A 24,645-nucleotide genomic window follows, 5' to 3' on the forward strand; every position below is an offset into this window, starting at 1 on the left:
CTCCTCTCTCCATTCCCCCACCGCAGGACCCACACTCATTGCATATGAAAAAGGGCAACATCACATTTGACATCAGTACATAACACTCTCACTTCAATAGAGTGGTGCAGAAACAAGTCCTCACATAACCTTTTATAGCCTCCGTTCCCTGGTCTCGATGTCAACCGTTTTTGAAAATGTTTATGGTGAAATAAGGTCTATGCTTAACACAAGCTTGAGAGATCTTCCAATTGTGTTCCCCGACATGAAATACATCAGTAAATACTCCACTTGTGAATGTCAGAAGCATCTATGTGTCAGAAAAACGGCGGTTGCTTACAAGTGACATGAGACCGCCTTTAGCTTAGCAGTGGTTATGTGTTGCCATGCCAACGTCATGTAGTTTGTTTATAGCCTTAGCTTTTTACTTCTGGTGATTGCATTTAAGCTTAAGTGGTGTTGATATGTGGAGATTATGCTAAACAAAACGTGTGTATCATGAAAGTACGGAGCCCCTAAAGGGAAAAAAAAAAGTCGGGATAATACTTTTTTCTTTTTTTGGTTGAGAAAGTTACCGGTGCGCCATGGAGGAAATGGAGCACACGGGAGACAACCATTTCATTGCAGACTGTTATGTTTATGTTGGGAAATTACAGTGCATACATTATTTGAGATATCTTTGAAATAGGCTTCTGCACCTTTACAAATAACATTAAAAATTACTTTTTCACTCATTATCACCTTCTTATTGTCTGTTGAATCTCACCTTTAGGTCTAGGTCACCCTTCCTCGTGTTACCATGAGTATCTCTCCTTCTTCCTCTAGCTCTGTCAGCCGTTCCTACACAGAGAGCAGAAGACATTACTACTAAAACTTCCCCCTTCTGGAGTAAAAATACCTCTGTGGTACTTGAAATAATCCAATAATAAGACATTACCTTTGATATCCACTGCGTCTGTCTGCTTTGAGAACTCAGGGTCATCTGGTTGAGTGTCATCAGACTTCTTATAGTAGTACTCTTGATCTGGTGGTCCAAATCTCTACATGCAAACAAAAACATGATGTAGCTTCTTATACAGTAAAGTAGCTGCACTTTTTCTCTCGAGGACCAAATCACACTCAAACACATTATACACTTATTTTGCAGGACGTTCATCATGTTGTCACTCCAAAATCTTCACATACGTACGCTTGGTCACAACCCTTTGTTGTTAATTCTTAAAGCACTGGGTACCTCTTTAGTGCCGTATTTCAACATTATTTTTCAATATGTGGTTGATGATTTGTTAGTCAAACTTAGGTTAGGTTCACAAAAGGTAGCAAACACACATTTTAAGCAATACAGCTACCTAAATTCAATTACAAATATTTAGGTTACATACGTAGCATTAGTTCACTTACGTGTCTTTCTTAAAATGAGGGTCACAGGGGAAGGGAACAAGGACCCAAATGCAGAGTAAAGAGAGGCGGTTATCAAAGAATAAACGAAAAGACAGCTTTATTAAAATACTGGAGGAGTAGGCAGACTCAAACAAAAGGAAAAGTGGCAACCAAAAAGAGGAACAAACAGGGAAGACTTGGAGGACCCAGGAGTGAAGACGAGGGACATTCTGAATAAAACAGACAAGAAACAAAGAACCAAACGGAGGACACAATGAAGACGAACTGACAGAGAACACTTGGGAAGATAAATACACCCAAGACAAGACATCGAAAACACAAGCAGAAGCAGGTGAACAATAATTGGACAATCAAACAGGAGGGAAAACACAGACAGGAAGTAAAACAAGACACAATTCAAAAGGACAAAATACATTTCAAAATAAAACAGGAAACCAAAACTAAGATCCTGATGATTATTCAAAATGGATTGTCCTGTGGTTTGTTTGACCCTTCAATCACTCGGACCTGATGTACAAAAATGACCAAACACATTTTTCGGATAACCCTTTTTACTGTCCGGTATGTACCTTCTGTCTTTATTTATGTTAAGTATAAATGATGGCTGGTAATGCCTCGAAGGGAAGTTTTATGAGATTGTCAGCCCTAGCATTTCAATTGGCATGTACCATAACGGAGTCACAGAGAAACTGACGTCATATTATGCAAGAAGCAGCAAAACTCAAAAGGTTCCATTATTTGACAAGTATCAACTCAAAGGAACCATTACTTTAAAAAGAGTCGGACTCGTCACACCGTCATAATTACATTTCTGTAACACCCCTCGAGGTTGCCCTTACACGTCCAAAATAGATGCTAAAGGGGTACTTGAAGCGTCATAATCTGACACATTCAGTATTGGACAATTAGGCACACAAATCTACACACACAATAAAAAAGTGTATTTTACCTTGTCAGGCCACATGAAGCTGACGAAGAGAACGGCTGGAAGTCCAACAGTGAAGACATACACCCCCCAGAGCCAGGGACGCTGGTGGGTGGCCAATAGGAGGCTCTCTATGATACCTGGCTGGAGTGCACATATAAAGATACTGTGTGTAATAATATAAGCAGAGTAGAGTAATAGACCCTTTCAAAGTTATATGAAACTTTGAAAGGGTCTAAATGTGTCCCAATTTATTTCCTGTTATAGTTGTGAGTTACATCAGCTGACAGGAAGTAGCTATGGACCCAAACTGTTGCCTAGCAATCCAAGGCCCTGTGTCCACATAGCATCTACTGTATATATTCTCAGTGTCAAATCAACTACTTACATATATTTTTTTAAATGTTTTTTCACCATGAAGACCAACCGGACGATTCTGGCTCTCAAATTGATTTGTTTTTATAGTTTCCCTCGAAAGATATTGCCAAAAAATAAGCTTCTATCTCTTCTAATTTTTACAGTGACCTCACCAGTGTTTCTCTGAAAAGTTGAAATATTTTTTAACTTGAAGCGCGGAAATATTTTCTTCTCGAGGTGGCCGCATGGGATAGCATGTACTCGATCCTTATTGGTAACAATTGCAAAAAGATGCTGGCCCTCAGAAAAGGCTATGTGGACACAGGCCATCATTTATAAAATACAAATGTTTTACAAGTCAAAGATGAAGAGGAAAGGTTTATATTAAAAGATAACAAGGACATACATGATAACAGGAAGGAGAAAAAAAACATGTGGCCTAGTAGAAACCATCCAAGCTACAGGTACAGGAAACATGCTTTCTGTAGCAGCACTTTCCTCTGTAAAGCACTTTTATATCCGAGCACCAGGTGGGGTAAACGCCACAAACAGGTGTTTGCTTGGGGCATGATGTTTGACACGACTCATGCTTGCAGTGTAATATCTGGAAACAGGCAGCATTAAACTACTCTACTTTTTTTTCGAGTAAGTATCTGGAAACAGAAATTGAAGTGTTAATTGAAGAAAACCTTTCAGTGGATTATGGAGGAATTTCATCATTTAACTCACCTTTCTTCTAAATGTAATGGCAGACTTTGACATTGTTTATTTTTCAAGAGTCTCCAAAAGATAGTCAAAGTAGTAAGCAATAGTACAAATTAAATGGGCACTGCACTAAAGTAGTTGGAATTAGCAAGCTTACCATAACCGTACGGAAGGCTTCGGAAGCACAAAAAAGCAAGTATGAAAACATATTCTGGGGATCCATTTTTAAAGTAAGATCTACATTTTTTTGTCTGTGTTTATGACTTAAGAACAGGTGACACAAAAGTTTTGTGAGGATAAAAGTTCACTGAGAAAAGAAAAATAATTTAAAAAAAACGTTGCGGTTTTTATGTTTTTTATATATATTTTTTTAGAGAGAACACTACTCTCTTTGTGACATTCATCAAAAGACTGAATTCAATTAAAAAAAATATCCAATTAAACGTACCTGTGCTGCAGCAAACACAGGTGTCACACTGGCTGCCAGCATCAGACCCAACACAACGCTGATCCCCATGTCTGAAACACACACCTACATGCACACACATTCATACACAAAGATATACACACATATACATCCAATATACATCGAACAAAAGAAACACGGGATCCTAATGAAGGGCAAAAAAACTGATTACCATTGTGTTCTATCTCTCCTGATCTAATTTACAAAGATCAGACTGGGACAGATAAAGGGCAAACACAGAGGAAAAATTATCAACACACACCCCTGAAAAAGGGAAATGAAAACTAGATGCTAGGGATAGGGAAATAAACATGCACAAGGGGGATCAGAGTGGGACATGACACAAATACGATTTAAACAATACAGAGACAGAAGAGAAAGTAAGAGAAGCAGTTTGTTTCTACCTTTTTTACACAGTGATTTCACACACTTTCCACGCGTTCCTTGAAAGTCACTTCCTGAATTCTTGTCGTCATGTGATGTTGGACTTTGGTCCCTAGTCACTTACTGACATGGCTGCAGAGCACTGGCCACATTAGAGGTTGTAATGGTAACTAGAACATGTGTGTGAATCAGTGTGAGAAAAAGTTTTTAGAGAGTACTTGTCCATGGACAAGTGAGTTTGGCAATTTACTTGTCCGAATACATTTTTCACTTGTCCAGAATGGACAAAAATTGGGGCCACTGGAATCTTCTTCTTCGTCATCGTATTTTACACTTTCCCACGGTTTTTACGACACCGCTCAACGTAAGTGAGATTTTACTGCATCACACATAGGGTTGGGTATCGTTTGGATTTTAACGATTCCGGTTCTGCTTTTCGATTCCGGTTATTTTCGGTTCTCGATTCCGGTTCTTTGAGAGGGTAAAAATAAGTCAAACTGGGAGAAAAATATATTTATGAAAACATTAAGTCAAATCTGTATTCCTATTTACAAATCACTTCATACTGTTGAATTTCTTACGGTTATTGAATACAATTATATAAAAATAATCTCTGCATTGTTTAGTTAGTTCCAAGTGGTGCAGTTTGAGAATGTACAATTGGCCCAGTCTCCTCTGATGTTACATTGCAACCTGCCTGTGAGACAGTCTAACCACACATGTCCAACACATAGGACATAACCTAATAATAATAATAATACATTATATTTATAGCCTACAGTATAGGCCTAGCGCTTTTCTACAACTCAAAGACGCTTGCACGCTTACACATGTCCTGCAATACACATGCTGCAGAGCTCTGCCTAGCTGCTCACTGTTTGTAAAAGTAAAGAAATAGTATTTTCATTTCAATAATGTACTTTCTATACCCTGCTTCATAAACAATACTGACATCCCTGTGCTCCTCCGAGTCTGGGGGTCCGGGGATGTGAGGACAGCGCGAGGACACAGACAGGGAGGCTGCTTCACTTCATAAAGGAAATGGCGGTCAATATTAACAACACAGGAGTTAAAACGCTTAATAACCTTCATTACGTGTTAGAGAAAGAACATAAGAACATTTGACAAAGATGAGGCTGTCCAACAGGCAGCGGATGCGCTGTGTGTAGAAAGAGAGAGAGACGCTGAGCTGCACCGTGCAGCGATCAGCTGATATGGAGCATAGAGAGCTGCGGTCCGCGGGGCTCGGCCTCGCCTCCTGTCCTTACAACTCTTATTAATCCCGGTACCGGACAATTGTTATTTGTTTCTACTCGGAACCGAGTTTTGCTTCCCAACCCTGCCACTGTGCTACACTTCCCACCCCGCTCCGCCTACCCCCGTCTAACTGTACAGAAACGGCGAGATGCAATTTCCTTAGGAATCTACAAGCAGAACCGAAACTAACACTTCTAAACGAACAAGGGCGGACACGTACAATTTGCGAATGAGTTCTGCCTTTTGTAAACTGAATGTATCAATAATTTGTCAATAAATCAGGCCGAAAAACGTCACTTGAAAGATCTACTTGTCCGATATTGTAAATAACACGTCCCGGACGGTGGGACGTGTACTTTTCCCACACTGTCTGAATGCTGTAAACTGTGACATTTGTTGCTGAATTTAGCTGAAAATGCAGAAGAAGCTGAATATTTTATTATTTGAATGGTCACTGCTCTGCTTTTAGCTACAAAAACCATGTAAGTGTGTTGCTGAACTTAGCGGCAGGGGCGGATCTAGAAAAATATTCATGGAGTGGCAAGAGGGTGGCAGGAGAATTTGAGGGGTGGCATCCCCTGGCAGAAGTATATGCTGATTTAATCAACAATGTTAACTTGGAAAGCCACAATATTGATATTTTAACTCAATAACATTAGGTGACATTATTGTGGCACATCAGTAAAGCCTTAAATATAAATATATAAGGTGGCAGACGTAATTTAATGAATTTTAACTGAATGAGTTGGTTTCACTCTTAGACCAGCAGGGGTACCAAATCTATGCAGACTGCTGCAATAAGTACATTAATTAACTGTCTCATCGATGTGTGTCTGTATGAATATGATAATATTAACAATCATATCATTCCTATCAGCTGTCAATCCCTTTTATGATTCACATATTCAGTGTTATTATTAAATAAACTATATTTTTTGGAGGAGTTAATGATGAATGTTCCTTAAGATGCTTGCTCACCCTCCTTCAAATTTGAAAGACAAGAAATTACTATCATAAATCAAAAGAATCAAAAGAACAGTTCAGCGCCCCACAACTTTACTGCAAACAGTTACAACCTGGACTTTACATCAGAAAGAACAAACATTAAAGAAGTGACTAACTGCATCAGTTAGGGTTAAAAACGTGTATTCAGCTAAAACATCGCTGCAGTTATTATCCAGTGGAAAGTCCTTACCTACTGGCCTAGTTAAATCAAAGTGGTTACTTATTTTGGCTGGGCAGTGTAGTTTTACACAGTTTATTATTATAGTTTTATTTGACTTTCTCAGGACTTGAAACATGTTTTTTTGGGGGCAGACCCCTCAAAGAAGAAAAATATATTTACACACGTAAGGTCATCATCTTAACAGTTTATTATTCTCATCGACATCATCCGTGAGCAGAGCATCAAGTTGGCATGCCCTATAACAGGCTGAATGTGGCGATTACCATCTTGTTCAGCAAAACGCCTCACAAACGATTTAAAGCTATGGTGCGTTTTTGATTCAATGCCGAGTACAGTCAACTTGACAGGCTCTTCTCTGTCATTGTAGACCGCAAAACAGTGGCGGCGCCAGAGTATTTGTGTTGGGTAATCTATGGTAGGGCTAACCCATACAGTGGTTGGCTCAAGTCAGTATTTGCAATGTAATTACATACACGCTCCCCTTGACAGTGAAACGCCACGCGTGAGGTTTAGATTATGTCCCTGTCTCAATCCAAATTGAACTGTATGAAATAAAAAGGCACATTTGTCTTGTAGTAAATAAAAAGTGCGACCTGGAGCCAATCCTGCAACTTCCCCACAGGTGAAAGAGTTGACATGCTGAAACCCCAACCCCTGCAGGGGGGTCTGTGGGGATTCTCCCCCAGGAGATTTTTTTGAAATACTAACATAAAATACACATTCTGGTCCTCTCTTGAGAAGAAAAAGAAATACATCTATTACTACACGACATATTTAAAAAATTAATGCCATTTTAGTTTTTTTGTTACTTTGTTCTGAAAGCTGAACCTGCTGCTCCTCACAGAGAGAAGAGGGAAGAGGCTGTGAATTACTTACTTTGTGGATCAGGGTGGATCGCCCCCATTGTTCTGTGTGTCAACATGAAGACAGCCCTCACTCCTATCACTCATCAAACCGTGGTGATTTCTATCAACACGTAATGTTGTATCGATGTATATAGAGATGTACTACAGCAGAAGTATTCTCCGTGGGGACTTCCTGCAACAACACCACGCCGTTATCGTGATTCTGATTGGCCAGAAGACATTATCAAAGATGTTCTATTGAGAAGACGATCACTACGTGACAAAAGTTTTCAAAACCGTTTCTGGTCTTCGGTATTTCCAGACAAGTGGCTACGGAAATCAGTCTTACTAACTGCTGTCTGTGCAATTTAATCCGCGCGAGTTGGCGGACATTATTTAGCTTACTTTAACAGCATTGTTCATGGTGGGGTGGGGCTAAGCCATTTCTTGGTATGGCTGTAGCCTACCCCAGCCATATCCTGACCGCAAATACCTCATTCCTTCCGTCTACTTGGATCCGAAATGCTTCTCGTTTTGCGCTGTCCCCAGTTCAAAGGAAATCGCCGCCAATCATATTTCCAAGCTCGCGCCAGGGGGGGAGGGGTTACAAGGCACGCGTCTTGTGCTGCATTCACTTGCACTCGGACATTAGAGATTTTCTCTCATAAATGTCCGATGAGCCACAACTTTTCTTCAAAACAAAGCTGCCAACTGCGGTGGCAGCTGGGGTGGCAAGGCATTTTCTGAGGTGGCAGCTGCCACCCCGTGCCACCCCGTAGAACCACCAGTGCTTAGCGGAAGAAATGGAGAAAAGTGAAATGATTTGAATCGAAATTACAGCTCAAATGCATTGCAATGAATTTGTTGAAAACTTGAAAGTGAAATGTTTTTAAAAGGTATAAACAAACTAAATGTACATCCTCAAGCTCCTGAAATAGCTGAACAATGTAATAGTTGAATGGTTTCTGTAGCTGGAAGTAGGCTGAAGGAGTTAGATATTAAATGTAAGTAGTACTGGCTCAGATAATGAAAAACAACAACATAAGTTACCATAGCTATGCAGATGACACACATTTACGTAACAATTTCACCAGGAGACTATGCTCCAATTCAAACACTGAGTAAGTGCATTGAAAAAATCAATGACTGGATGTGTCAGAACTTTCTCCAATTAAACAAAGATAAAACTGAGGTAATGGTTTTTGGAGCCAAGGTGGAACGTATAAAAGTTAGCGCTGAGCTTCAGCCTGCAATGTTCAAAACAACAGATAAAGCCAGAAATCTAGGTGTAGTCAAGGACTCTGACCTGAGTTTCAACAGTCACATTAAAACAGTTACTAAATCAGCCTACTATCACCTAAAGAATATATCTAGGATTAAAGACTAATGTCACAGCAGGATTTGGAAAAACGTGTCCATGCTTTTATCTTCAGAGACTCGACTACTGTGTCTTCACAGGTCTCACTAAAAAAATCTATTAGGAAGCTGCAGCTGATTCAGAACGCCGCTGCTCGAGTCCTCACTAACACTAAGAAAGTGTATCACATCACTCCTGTTCTGAAGTCTTTACACTGGCTTCCTGTGTGTCAAAGAATATATTTCAAAATACTGTTGCTGGTTATAAAGCACTGAATGGTTTGGGCCCAAAATACATTTCTGACCTCCTGCTAAATTATGAACCATCCAGATCTCTCAGGTCTTCAGGGACTGGTCAGCTTTCTGTCCCCAGAGTCAGAACTAAACATGGAGTAGCAGCATTCAGTTATTATGCTCCAAATAACTGGAACAAACTCCCAGAAACCTGCCGGTCCGCTGCAACTCTGACTACTTTTAAATCCAGGCTGAAGACTTTTCTTTTTGTCGCTGCTTTTTAATTGAACTATTCATATCTTAGACTGCACTGTAACTTTTATCCATGTATTTTTTCTTTTAATGTTTAATTGAACTATTCATATCTTAGACTGCACTGTAACTTTATCCATGTATTTTTTTATTTTAATGTTTATTTTATTAGCTTTTCTTTTTAATGGACTGATTTTAAATGCCATTTTGTTAATGTCTTTCATTTTTTGTAAAGCACTTTGAATTGTGTTGAAAAGTGCTATATAAATAAACTTGCCTTGCCTAGTAGTGAATGAATGTGTATTATGAAAAGCAGCAGAATATTTTAACTGCAAACGTTTGAACTAAAACCAAACGTCACCAATAATGTATAAAATATGTGGAACGTGTTGAAGTCAGTATGAAGTCTCCATCAGACAGAAAATAATAGGCTGAGACAGTCTTTAAACTCCAGTCTGTGTGTTTGAGGTGACGACGTTATCAAACACCTGTGTGTGTAAGCCCAGAGATCAAAGGTTACCATGGGCGACGACGTTATCAAACACCTGTGTACGTGAGCCCAGAGATCAAAGGTTTCCATGGAGATGTGCTGTGAAAGGAGAGGCCTTTCCATTAGGGCTGTGCGATTATGGCAAACATCATAATCACAATTATTTGGGTCAATAATTGATATCACAATTATTTTGACGATTATTCATTGACCATTTTATTGAACTTTAAAACAAATAATATTTTACCAATAAACAAGATCAACAAATATATTGGAGCGCACTTCCAAAACCATACTAAACATATATTATTAATATGATAAATAAAAATAAATTAGACCAAAATAATTAAATCAAATATGATGCAGTGCACTGTCACAACCTACTGAAAACTCAGTAGGGTACATATAGCCAACATATAGCCAACATTTGGTTTGGTAAAACATATTCAACATATTCCACTCAGTTAAACGTTGAAGGCTGGCCAACCGTCATGGTCCAGAAGTAACAGGAAATAAATGTTGAACTACAATTAAGATCAAATAAAAATGTTTTAGGCCACCATGGCAAATGCTTGTAGGGCTGCTCATGTCATCTCTTAAAGATTGTTTGCAAGAAACACCAGCCTGTTGAGTCGACATGGTCTGGTTTCAGAGATGAGCGCAGGCAGGGGACAATATTGCCACCTGTACTGAAGGACCCTCAGCCACGCCCGACACATGGGGCTGCGACGGCCAATCACAAAGCTTTGATGCGTTCAAGTGCATTATTCTGGCACAGGAAGATTATGTTACAGGACATTAACGATATAAACAGATTATTGTTTTTCTATTTTTAGACACATCTCGCGATCGACTGGTTGGGCACCCCTGGGCTAGACCATAGGTCTGTTGTGGTAGCAAAGTAGTCGGGACTGAAGTCACATCTCTCTCAAACTTCCCCACGGCATTTGTCATATAGTGCAGGCAGCGCAGACCTGCTGAAATAATACCGAGACGGCACCGCGTAACGCTTGTCCAACGTGTTGACAAGTTGCTTAAAGCCCTGGTTGCTAACAGTGCTAACTGGGCACATATCTTTAGCGATGTGAAATGTATCTCCAGGTCTCCCTTGAAAAAAGAGATCATTGATCTCAATGGGATTTTACCTGGATAAATAAAGGTTTTTAATTTTTTTTTTTTTAATTGTAAAGACAAAGTACTTGCAAATAGTGGAAATAGTTTTACCCTTCTTTTTAAGGAGTTGCTGCTCTTGTTCTGACATCTTCGCTCGCGCTGAACACTCACAACACATGTCACTCGCACGTGGCCGAGTGGGCTTTTAGGGAGGGGCGAAAGCGCACCCAGCAAAATAATCGTATTTTGTCAATTATGCTGTTTTCATAATCGTCGCCATAATCGTAATCGCGATTAAAATACGATTAATTGCACAGAGAAATAAACCTCTTACATTTCTAACTCTGCAGGCGCATGGTGTAGGTAAAAGAGGATTTGAAGGTTCCTCCCATTGAGTTACATGTTAAAACAATTGTTTAAAAAGCTGAATATTTCAAAAAGGTAATAACATATTTTGAAAAAGTTGAAAGTTTCCCATCATATGCTGAAAAGGCTGAATATGTTTGATATTTGAATGGTTTCTGTAGCTGAAAGTAGGCTTGAAGTTATCGTACGGCAAAATATTGGTTGAAATAATATAATATTAAGAAGATTAAAGAAACAGAAGAACTATAGTGGAATGTTGTAAACAACATTTACACTAATAATTGTTTTAGGGTTGGCTGTTTCCAGAACATACTTAATTCTAGTTTGCATAATGTCTGATTTTACTTTCACAGCCGTTATATCTGAAATGTCGTAAGGAAGCACTTAATGCTGGCATGAAACAAAGTATACTATCCTACAGTACTGTATGTATTCTCAGTACTATGTGCATTTAACTAATGCCAAATAAAACTAAGTAGTTTCATAAAAAACAACCACTTAGCAGCTGTTTTGCAAGGTATACAGTATATTACATTAACAGTTATTGTATAGGCTGTAGGATGTTATTTGTCAGGAGGGTTACAATGTTATTCTGAAAACAATACTAGTTGTAGTTTCACATTGTACGTTTATGCACGTGCGTGGGAAGACTTGCTTGAGCATTCTGCAAAACTGTCAATCATTATCAGCGATGATGTTGCTACTAGAATAAATGTGGGGGTTAGGGAGAGTTACAGTGATTGTTTCACTTTCGTCCTTTCATATCATTATAAAGGCCAATGTGTGACACACGGGGGGGTAATGCATTTCTTTGAAGAGGTAATCTCTGTATGCCTTTACAAGTATGCGTATCACTTATACTTCTTGGTCAAGGTGTACGTATGACATCATGTAATGCAAGAGCATAACTGTCGTTGTAATAAAGTCGCACAATGTCAAAGTTTCATGGACCTTCTGAATCAAACATCTGTTGAAAGGCATAGTGAGCACGGAGGCCTGCATGTGCTTAAATATCTTAGTCGTTGCAGATATGATTTGCAGATAAAGTATTAATACATTAGCGATGAGCTTCAGTTTCATATATTTTCTTTTTGTACTTTTCTCTCAAATAAATGAAAGATACACCAAATTGACTAATAAATAGAGACAGTAAGTATCAGAAAATAGTATCAGTAAATATTAGGGGGGGTAACGGTAAACGTACCCTTACCGAAATTATTCGGTACGGGCCCTTCGGTTCGGTACACGTGTGTACCGAAGTGTACCGACGCATATAACTTTAAACGTAAAAAATTGAGAACGTGAACAACTTTTTGGAAGTAATCTCAGGTGCTTGCGTCGCAGCATTCAGAGTAATTTGCACCCATTGTGATCAACGCGTCATAGAGCGAGCAAGTCATTTCATTGGACGAGCTGGTCAGAGGGATGCGTTCAAATGTAGTCAGTAATTTGAGGAACTGTCGAAATGGCGAACGCAGATAAAGTTGAGCTCGAAAATCCTCCAGCATCATTGAAGTCTCCGGTTTGGGAACATTTTGGTTTCGCAGTTACGTACAAGGATGACGGACAAAGACAGGTGGACCGAACCAAAGCTGTTTGTCGGCATTGTTCAACTAACATTGGTTACGCGGCTGGCAATACATCAAACTTGCACACTCATTTGAAAAGGCATCACCCGACGTGAATATCACCGGTACCCAAGAGACTGAAGTGCAAACCAAACTCCACTAGCATTTAAGCCTCCACCACTCGCAAAAACTTCAGACCGAGCCAAAGCTATACAAACGAAAATATCCTTATGTTGCCATGTTAGCAAAGCGCTACCTGGCTGTATCTGCTACCTCTGTCCCTAGCGAGAGGTGTGTTCTCCACAGCAGGAGACATTGCTAGTGCCAGCAGATCTGACCTTTCGGGCAAGCAATGTGGACCAAGTTCATCTTTCTTTAAACAACATGAAATACAATGACAAGCAAGTCCTAATGTCAAACTGGCTGCTTAGGTTACTAGTACAGTTCAAATACAGATTATTTTAGTTCATCGAAAAGCTGCAACCTTAATGTTCACTTTGATTATATTTTATATTTATTTGAGTGAATATTCATAGTTTAATAATAATTAAAAACCCTAAACTAATAGTTTATGTTTTGTGAGTACTAGTACAATAAAGTTCAAATACAGATTATTTCAGTTTATCGAAATGCTGCACCTTAATGTTATTTTATTATATTTTGTATTATTTGAGTGAATACATTATCACAGTTAATAATAATTTAAAAAAAAGATATGTTATGTTTTGTGATAATTTTTTCTTGGCAGTACCGAAAACGTTACCGAACCGAACCGTGACCTAAAAACCGAGGGTACGTACCGAACCGAAATGTTTGTGAACCGTTACACCCCTAGTAAATATAAATGTTTGCCGGTTTTATAACACGTTCAATATGTCTTGTTTGGCAGACATCTAGCTTGGCTGCTTGTAGGGGTTTCACAACTACCAATATTTACTAGTCGACACGTTTTTCAAAATAGCAGTCGACTAGTCGACTAGTCGTTACGTCATAATAAAGACACACAAAGAGAGGTGTACAACTGTATTTTATATTGGAACTCATACAGTTACATTAAACACTGCATTTTAATTTGTGTTACATGGCTGAGTAAATAACAAACAGTAACTGGACTTAGTAATTAACAAACAGTAACTGGACTCACCAAAATCGACAGCAAAAAACTCTGTTTACTGAAATACCACATAAATCCAGTGCGCAACACTTTACTCGCTGTCCTTCACGATAACGTCCACCTTTCCAGATTTTTGGTTTGCGTTGAGGAACACCAACGCATCGACATGTGAGGGAAGGAGGCTTGACCGCTTTCGGGTGAAGGTGTTGCCTGCCAGGGAAAAAACCCTCTCACTCGGGGGGCCTGTGGCTGGAATCGCCAGGTAGCTCTTCGAAAGCTTGGCTAAACGGGGGACGCGGTGCGCGTTTTCTGCCCACCACTCCAGTGGGTTATTCACTGTGGGGATATGCAGTGTCCGCTGGCAGTAATCCCGTAGCTCAGGGGTCTTCAACTAAAATTCAACGAGGTCCAGTTAGAGAAAATCTCCCCATGCAAAGGTCCGGAACATCAAATGTCTAAGTTGCTTCATGAATTAGTGTGATATATATTGAAGTGACCTGTAGCTTTATCAACGTATGCATGTAATCAACAACTGACTGCCAATCAAATAAAGAAAGTACAATTCAAAAACAACAATATTTATTGTCAATTAACATTACTTAAATACTGTGGATATGTGTAATGTTTAAATATTGAAGTTAAATGCATCAATGTGGTGCACTTTGAGAGCAACATTATGAGATCTATGGATACATCTCTCAACACCCATATGAAACAGAACTGTAGCATATTTTCCTTTTTGGATATTTTACAAATCACTCCCCTTTTAAACTCTATTCTTGATATTTTTAACAACTTTTTTGTTGCTGTCATGTAGTATTTTATACCTGTTTTTCATTTAGTCTCATTAATAACTATAATGATCATATCAAGGTGTGCCTTAACCTCGCTGAGCTGAGGTTATTTGAGCCTCTCAGGAGATAGCTCTCTTCCACCTGGTTGTAGAAAAGCTCTTTAATTCGTTAGCATAGCTAGCTAACCAGATTGCTAATAACAAACAGATCGCCCCTTGTGCTTACAACTAAAGACAGCAGCCACGCAAACACTGCGGCATGTTGTACGGCTCCTTATGGGTATTGCAATATCTTAAGGGCTGGAGCGGCGTTCCGGTGCTCAGCACTCCTTTCAGACGAGACATATACCACGTGAAGACACGTTACGCTCCTGTTGTGTTCATGAACCTGTCCTTGGCCAGGAAAAACAGGTACTCGCTTATTTAATTATTTTTGCGGTCTAGATTTCTTCTTCTTTTTTGAAGTGAGAAGTTGTCCGTCTGTCGGACTGACTCCCTCCCCCCCACCCCAAAACGAAAACTCTTCGGTTACTCCACGAATTACACAAGTCACCCAAATCAGCTTTAAAAAAGCGGGAGGCGCCGAAAAATCCCCTATTAATGTATTGATTATAGCTCAGGGTCCGTATAGGTCGGCGTCTGGGTCCGGATCCGGACCGCGGTCCGCCTGTTGCCGACCACCTGCGCGTAGCTCATCATCCGCATCACTGGTAGACCCGTTTATTTTGCTGCTCGTCTGCCTCTGTTCCTGTGCTGACGCCGGTCCGTTGCTCACTGGTGCTAGCATTACTGCTAGGTGCTAGCTGTCGGCAGCTGGTGTCTCATCTTCAGATGGTTGCGCTAGCAGATGTATTTGTGTTGTGACTTCAGTACAGCTGTACACCAACTGACACTTCACTGTGGAGTTGGTTACATCTTTGTTGAAGTACTGCCATACATAAGAATGTCGGACACGTTTTGGAGCATTTTGCAGCACCTCGTTTACCTCCATTTTTTTTCACGATTAGTTGGACTAGGGCCTACAGCGCCGACTAGTGGTAAAGGTAGTCGACTAGTCCAACACATCCTCACTCCCAGGTCGGCTATGTTGACGTTATGTCAAGTCCACCTGCCGGCTTTTTCCAACGCAAGGGGGGGGGCCTTAGCGTCCATTTTCAACGCAAGGGGGGGGGCCTTAGCGTCCATTTTCACGCAAGGGGGGGGGGGCCTTAGCGTCCATTTTCAACGCCAGGGGGGGGGCCTTAGCGTCCAATTTTCAGCTTTCCGGGATGTCCATGTGCTTATATGGACGCTCATGGAAGCACGGCATTCATTTGTGTCGACTGCCCTTAAAGCAATGTGAGTGTCCATTCTCATTGGATAGCGGAGAATTGTACACCCGGAAGTAAATATTCCCCTTACTGACGATTGATTTTACAGTGATATCTGCACTACTCATCGACTAAAAACACCAGATTATCCTTGTTAATACACAACTTGATTGGTTTAAATTGTGTGCAATGCTTTTGTATTTTTCCCCTTCGATTCGGAGAAACAAATCTTTTTTCGGATTAAATGATGGCAGAAGACACTACACTACCCAGAATCCCCAGCTATCCATTTCTCCCTGCAGAAAAAGAAAACATGGCCGAACTTCGTTTTATTCTGGGTGTAAATGCCTATTTTAAAGTTAGTTTGGCTATTAAAATGCGTTTTGATGTCATTTGATGCGAGAAATATGAGTGTTATTTCAAGATTATGTGTGCAGTGGATGTACATGATCTTTAGTTTGTAGTTATTACGAAGATTACTTCAGGAAATTGCGTCCAACGTTTTCATTGTTACCAAGGTGGTTGCTAGGGACGCTGCTATCGATATTATTTCTGTTATGTTGTGTAACTGTTTAATGGTGTTATCTTTATTGCTACCCCCTTCCCCGTCAATGTATCGTGTTGGTCCACAGCGCAAACATATTAGTTAACAAAATCCGCATCTAAAGATACGTTATTTCCCCCTGTGCAATTCCAGTCTCACATCTCACAGCACATCGTCATTAACAAATACCGGAAACAGACCGAAAACGTTTTAAAGAAAATAAAATAATACCTTATTCCGAGTGTGCTTGCTTTCTCTTTGAAAGTCATCACATAACGGCATTGTAATACACGGTTCGGCTGCATTAAATATTACATATCTGCCCGTAGTTCTGTATTTATAGAGCCCCTGATGAGAAGACAAACATGAGGAACTGAAACGTGACGTGGATCATAAATATATCAGCCATTAAACAACATCTTACATTTCTTTTCACACAATACGTCTCTTTGCCGTATCAACACTAATTCGGCTCACTTTTATATTTGATCCAATTGGTAGATAGGCTGTATTTACACCATAAAGGTGCACAGATGATATAAAGAGACACCTGGTGGTTAAGCATGTTATTGAATTCATTATTTTTTATTATTAGATATTAATAGGATCCCTATAAAGTATATTCATTACTCGTTATTCTCTACTATAGTTAATTAAAGACTGTATATAATGACTATTTTGCACATCCCGTTCAAGATTTCAAGATTTTCTAAGGTTTATGACAGATCATATAGGCCTACACAACTATGGTGTAGTTCTGCACTGAATGAAAACTTGGGTCGCAGGTTCCTCAATAGTGCATTACAAGACATCTATCATATTTGTGCATACCTCCAGCAATGTTTAACTATGTTGAAGCACTTATTTTAACTGATATTATACATAATGTATTATGCTCTTATAAGATGTATGCAGATATTTCATCTCCGGCCTGTCAGGTATTGAACAATCAATAAATAAAGAACACAGAATTGTTAAATATAAAACCAGAATTTGTGTGATTACTAAATGATTTTCAAATAAACACCACTGCAGATTTAACTGTTACACATGCTGATGTAACGCAAATGTTCCAACTTGGATCAATAAAGTATACCTTATCTTAAGCTGATCGATGGCTACTGCCATTACTTTGCCAAAATGTGCTATGAACCTTGACAAGTGCATTTTCAGGGCTTATCAATTAATGTAATGTAATGTAATGTTATCCAATAACAACAGGAGGGGTCACAAACATAAGTCCAGCTGTTAACTTAAGCTCTTCTGACCTTAGCTGGCGTGTGGGTATATATATTAATACTGCCCATTATTGGGCACCAGCAATTTTCACCCATTTATAATTATATGTTGTTTAAATGTGAGTGTTTCCTGTTCCCCTAAACCTCCAGGGATGTACACAGTTAATACTGCAACTTCTATTAGGGGAAATACGAAATCGTCTTTTAAAAAACTACAACTCCCAGTAGAGACGTGCCATAGAGACATGTTGGCGAAACAGAATAGCCAGCATGTGTAGTTCTGGGGACGGGTGGGGGAGGGGGGGGGGGGCGCGGTGGACCCGTTCAAATCCAGTTTTGAACAGTCTGCCGTGTTCCATCCCATTTCAAGTGCTGTTCGAGGCTCGGTAACCCTCGGAGCACACTCTCCAATCACAGAGCTTGAGGACTATCACGGGGTTTGTCAAACAGAGCACATGGTGTAGTCCAAACGATAGCTGGGGATTCTGGGTAGTGTAGTGTCTTCATTGCCTTAAGGGCAGTTGACACAAACGAATGCCGTGCTTCCATGAGCGTCCATAGAAGCACATGGACATCCCGGAAAGCTGAAAATGGGACGCTAAGGGCCCCCCCCTTGCGTTGAAAATGGACGCTAAGGACCCCCCCTCGCGTTGAAAATGGACGCTAAGGCCCCCCCCCTTGCGTTGGAAAAAGCCGGCAGGGACTTGACATAACGTCAACATAGGGCCGACCTGGGAGTGAGGATGTGTTTGACTAGTCGATTAGTTGGTGAAACCCCTAGCTGCTGTGTTTCTCTGAGTTGTTTTGACCACAGGGTAACTCTCTGCACTTGATATCCACATTTGAGCTATTCAGTGTCTCTGGCAACAGCAAATCATACATTTTACAAAGTGCTTATAGTTTAAAGCTTGCTCAGGAATTTTGGTATTTACATAAAGCGAACATCTATGACATTTATGCAGTTACTATTTTAATGGAAACTGCACAGATGCATTTTGCAGATTATTAAGGGATGCAAGTTAATAGCATTAACCTACCAGCGGCTGCATTCTAAAATAACCCAACCCTATATTTTAAATTATTTAAATGACAAACAAGCCCCTGGCCTGCATAAGTAGTTATAACTGTTAAAAGTTATGGCAGCCCCACAACACAAGTCGTATAAAACAGTATTTTTTGTGTGGTCTTGTATTTACGAACAAAATGTCGGGATAAACATTTTGTAGAGAGACTTAAAAATAAGAAGGCGTACATGTAGCAGATGTCTCAATATTCAAACGTTCACAGGCTGGTAAAAGTGAGACTTTTGCAATGGCTACATACTGTACATATGAGCAGTTTCCATGGAGATGTGTCAACATTTTCTGCAAGACCTGAATGAGGAAAGGCAAGATGCCAAAGCTAAGCCTCCTACACCTGGGCTTTAGTATTTTTGTCTCCATATTGTATCTTCAGCGGTGATATATTTGGTAAATCGCCGGAAACAACGGAGAGGTTAGGATTAGTACTTGATGAAAGGGGAATACGTAATGTGCGAGGGATTTATACACTTATGGCGATCTCAGCATGGCTGCCTTGATGTTTTATACTTGGTTACATTTAAACTGGACATCCTGAAGTCTTTAGGGATATTTCAGACCCAAGTTTATGATTTTGCTCTTTTAGAAAACATGTAGAATAAGTATACATATCTTTAAAAGTATTCAGAGATACACATAAGCCTTAAGGGGATCCTACTGCTCTCCACTGTATAAAGGACCCTATCTTCTGCGTTAAATCAATGCAATGTGGGAGGCATTACCGGCGGCTTCACAGTGAGCAGTGACTGACTATAAGCTCCCTATTTGGCGTTTTCTTCCACTTAAGGGCGCAGAGAAGAGACTGAGGCTGTGTCCAGGATGTGTGGCATCACTACAACATCAGCCAGTGTCTGCCTGCCGCGGAGAGCAGCAGCAGTGGGAGGGAGTGGGCGGATATATCGAAAAGTGAAATGCAGCCTCTGCCGCAAAGCTACATCCAATTGAACATGATTTTGTCTCAGTTGCAAGGTTTACACTGTTTCCACTTATATAAGGTTCACTGCTGTCCCTGTGTGTATCAGAAAACACACATTACCATTACACATGTCTGCCTTCTGCTGCATCTGCAGTACTGCTAGAGGGTAACGCGCTTTGGATATTCATGCCAGTAAATATTCATTTTGCTACTTGCTGTAAAAATTTACTAAATCACAATATTAATCAAGCTATTGCCAGTTTAAGCCAACTTTGACATTTCATCACCATTTAAACAGATATGGTCTCACTCTACTTGTCTTCCCATAAATGGTCTCACTCTACTTGTCTTCCCACAAAAAGCAGTGTATCTGTGGTCTTTTGGGATTAAACAGAGTAATGGGCAGTTAAGACTGGGATATACTTAAAACAAACAAGTTAAACACATGTTGTCTCACAGGCACAAGTGTTTATTGCAGATGAACTTGTGTGAGGAATACAAAATTAGCTTGAGAGGAAAAAGTTCAAAGAGTGGCTCGTTGCTCACTTCCACACACCAGTCCAATTAAGATGTTAACATACCACAGTATACTAGTTTCTAGTAGAATACAGCTAGAATATCAAGGTTTCTAAAAAGCAGGACATGGTGTTTATATGCACACACATTACATTACATTACATGTTACTTGTTAGACGCTTTTATCCAGTGGTGTAGTGGGCGTTGGACGCGGGGGGAACGCCGTACCCCCACTTATTTGGAGCATGATCTTTTTTGTAATAGTCTAATAAATATAAAATCATTGCCAGTCTTATCAGTTGCAAGTGTGTATTTGTTGTAATAATGACAAAAACATAATACATTTCACAGTAATTATAATAAAAAAATAAAAACGATTTCCTTAAAGAATTATGATTAGTCATCACGCTCGTGACCCCGCGGCGAGCTGGGGGTGTGTCAGTGACACACCCACTGGGGAGAGCCAGCTCGCCGCCCGCCGATTTTGCGGCAGCTCTTTCCCTCAAGAACGCTAACGAAAAAGCTCTATAATGGCAGGCAAACATTTTTTACTTGACTTCTTTTCTAAAAAGAATATAATTCACAAGAAGAAAGAGTCTAGCAGCACCGAAGCTACAAGTGAAGCTGCTACTAGTACTACAGTACATCATCAGAAGAGCCGCCTAAAGACGTGGATAATGCTAGCTAACGTGCACGTTAGCTGCGCTAGCAACGTTCCCCTGGCTAGCTCAAGCTCACCTTTCCCAGAGGTATGGACGGAGGAGATGTGGCGGAGGAAACAAGAGGCATACCCGTGGATAGACTGCAAAGCTGGGGTACTGGGCTGCAAAGTTTGTTCATCCATATCTGATGTATCAGTCTTCAAAACGCAAGGTTTGTGTGTGAGAAAAAAGCAGCGCTGTCTGATTATTTGCAATGTAGGCTAGGCCTAATCAGAATAATTTCCAGTCCAGATTCAATGTTTGCATTAGTAGGCTATATATATTTTTCGTTTTGTTTATTTAATAAGTTAATTTCAGGACAACTTTGGGAATTTCGTTTGTTTGTTATGAGTTTTAAATAGATTTTGGAAGTGGAGATAGAGAGAGAGAAAAGCAGCGCTGTCTGCTTAGTTGCAATACTGTAGTTTATGCAATTTAGGCCTATACATTGTTTATGTAACGTATGTGCCAGTGTGTCCATGGTTTTGAGTCTGTGTGTGTCTGTTGAGCACAGCGCCGTCTGCTTTTTGCAGTACAGTAAGTAAAGTAGGACTAAGCGTACCGGTAGTTTCTGTGGACCTGTCTGCCCGTTTTGTGAGTGCACTGCGCGCGTGCGCACTTGTTTGGCATTGTTTGGGATGACCTAATTTAAAATAGCGTCCCCCCCCAGTAAAAAAATCCCCACTACAACACTGCTTTTATCCAAAGCGACTTACATACTCAATACTGTGGACAATCCCCACAGGAGCAATATGGGGTGAAGTGTCTCGCCCAGGGACACAACGACATGCTGACTGCAGTGGGGTTTGAACCTGTGACCAACACAAAATCCACTGCACCACACGCCTCCAGGATATGCCAGGCACATGTAAACACACTCTGTGTATGATTTAATTGTGATGATTTAATTGTGTGTGCATGCACGTTTGTTTGTGTTCTGAAGGAAAGGGCCAGTGTCCCAGTAAACCCAAATTCTCACTTTACAAACATTAGTTTGGGGCCATCGAAGTGAATAGTTATTCTGTTCCTATTTAATAAGATGGAACTCAACTTTTGAAATATGTATTATGTTACAATCAGGGTTTCCGTTAGACGGTAATTACCAGTTTTTAGCTGGTAAAATTGAATAAAAACCGGTAAATTCAAAACCTGGCGGTCAAAATGTCCGATGCTCCGATCGATTGGCCGCCGATCATTATGTGCCGATATTCACTCTTAATAGTTTGATCGGTGCTCTCTATAAAGGCTGATCAGGAGAGCTGGATCTGATCGATATGGACATAAACGCGAGTGAAGTATAACCGGACGCGAGAGAGAGATCGGATCAGCTGCTCCATGATCACCTGAAGCCCCGCCCACTGTTTAGCGCGCTGCATGACATGGGCTGTGAGAGAGAGAGGAGAAAAGAGAGGATCCGTTTCTCAAAGTTAATGTACACTTTTGAATAATGTACTTCATCTACTACAAGTAGTTATTTGAATGTAATAATTATGTTGTTTGTTGTTTGTGGAATCATTTATTGAAAAATGAATCTGAATTTTTCGATCTGTTACGATTATAAACTGAAGCAATATACAAATAACTCCCATTAACTGAGCTTTAAACATCAGCATATCCGGTCCTAGTCCGGTAATTACCTGCCAACGGAAACTCTGCTACACAATTCTTATTTGACTGGCGAGAAGAAATCCTAGCGGAAACCCTGGTTACAATGTGATGAGAGTAAACAGTTAAGATAAAGTTACTATGCAATACAATGAAGACATGGGTTTTCTTCTCCTTGACAATGGAATAAAATGCAGCTTTGTTATGCTTGGACATCTGGTTTAAATGAGTATACTGTTTGTGTGCACACGACCCTTATGAAAAAAGTAAACACACTCTAAGTTATTCCTGTGGGGATCTTCAGTTCCTTTAATCTACTATCGAGGCATCTTGTTTTTCTGTTTTAGAAGAGATTCTTTTTTCACCACCTATCTAAGAGGCTTCAGTTTCCTCCCACAGTCACACAAACTCTGAATCGACTGCATGTTTGAATATCAGTAAGTGAAAATATCAACCGCTCCAAAGTTGTTTTGTGCGCCTCCAATTAAGATCAAGCTGGGATAGACTCCTATGAACCTTACTAGCAATTAGTGGGCGCAGGAAACTACTGAATACTATTATTGAGTTAATAAAGAAGAGGGTGCTGAACACATTCTTTTGTTGGCAGGTTGTTCTAGGCAGGACAACTCAGGTATACACAAATATTCAGTTAATTGGTTTATTTTAAGGCAACATGGAGATGGACCAAATCACAGGTTATAGAAAAAACTTGTTAAGAATAAGACCTTAAATTAAGTGGGGCCAACATTAGTGTTGCTTGTAGACGTAGAAAAATATGTTAATACTACATTGTATCTGTTTTTAAAATCTCTCTATTGTCAGAAGGTCTATCTACTACATTGAGATGGTTGGCTGGTAATCTTTCACACTTTCTTTTTAAAGTTAGTTCATGCAGGTCTGATAAACTAAACTATAAGCCAAGGGTAAACTTGGACAATTTCGATTCACACTTCAATTATTCTGATTGGTTCTTCTGTCCAAGTCTGTGAGAGATTGAGAATGATAAAAGCTGGCAGTCCTGCTCATGATAGTCATATCCGCTGTCTGCTTGTTTTTGCCCTCCGGTGTCACTGTGAACCTTGATAGATGATTTCATGTGAATTATGACGGTGTCTGACAGCTCTGTGAGTGACCTGATTTTTTGCCCATGGGGCTTGTAATTCTCAACAGACATTTAAGTTCAAGTATTTGATTTAGAGGTCAGGAGCAGGGAACAATCTGGTGCGAGTAATAACAATAGATTTAGAACGGATGTTTTTTGTCTCAGCGAGTATCGATAAATCATCTCAATGATGTTATGTTTCAACAGTGTGATTCATGCTCTACAGTTTGGCTGCCTGTTGCTCTGTTCTTCCCTGTGGCATCAGCTAGCCGTGCATTGGTGCGGAGGAGGAAGGCCTAATTTAATCCAAGTTATGCAACCATCTTGGGAAAAGCTGGCCAGGCGCTGACTGTAGCATAGCAGCAGAGCTCTAACTCTGCAGCACGCTGGTCTCCCAGAGAGCCGAGCAAGCAGTGAGGCTTCCCCCAATTTTAGTTTCTCTTCCGCACTAGCCCTAATCTCTGTGTGGCATCTTTGTCAGGAAAAAAATGTTTTTACAGGCTGCATCAGGTGCTGAGTGAAGCATTACTGAGGCACAGCGGAAACAGCCTGTTGATCATGCACCACAATAGCTGTTGCATAAGCTGTTATACAGGAAAGCTCTCATCAATGTTTTATGGACTTGCAATGTGAGGTCTTAAAGAGCCCAGAGGGAGTATTTGCATTTGTAGAACGTAAAGGAAACATTATCATGACTACTAAAAGCATTTTCATTCAGTATGCCAGCTACAGCATTCGTTGTCAACACCATTAATTATTTTACTAACAATTGCAACTTTTAATGAAATGTTTCCCTAACCCTAAAAGGGAAACACACTTGCACCTTATTTTCTCAAAAGCCTT

General features: G+C 40.1%; 2 protein-coding genes across 3 annotated transcripts in view; one reads left to right on the forward strand and one right to left on the reverse strand.

Annotated features, from left to right (window-relative positions):
* LOC117439990 (disks large-associated protein 2-like) overlaps window positions 1–24,645 on the forward strand; it is a 119,880-nt gene that overhangs the window by 37,412 nt on the left and 57,823 nt on the right. The gene's annotated exons all lie outside the window — the stretch shown is intronic.
* On the reverse strand, window positions 725–4,327 carry LOC139433138 (calnexin-like). Its single transcript, XM_071202016.1, has 5 exons — window positions 4,238–4,327; window positions 3,816–3,899; window positions 2,330–2,449; window positions 917–1,019; window positions 725–819 (listed from the first exon to the last, which is right to left on the reverse strand). The coding sequence occupies exons 2-5, from the start codon at window positions 3,882–3,884 to the stop codon at window positions 725–727; spliced, it is 387 nt and encodes a 128-aa protein (XP_071058117.1). The 5' UTR covers window positions 3,885–3,899; window positions 4,238–4,327.

The sequence above is a fragment of the Pseudochaenichthys georgianus genome, chromosome 24, assembly GCF_902827115.2.
Source record: "Pseudochaenichthys georgianus chromosome 24, fPseGeo1.2, whole genome shotgun sequence".
Classification (NCBI taxonomy): Eukaryota; Metazoa; Chordata; class Actinopteri; order Perciformes; family Channichthyidae; genus Pseudochaenichthys; species Pseudochaenichthys georgianus.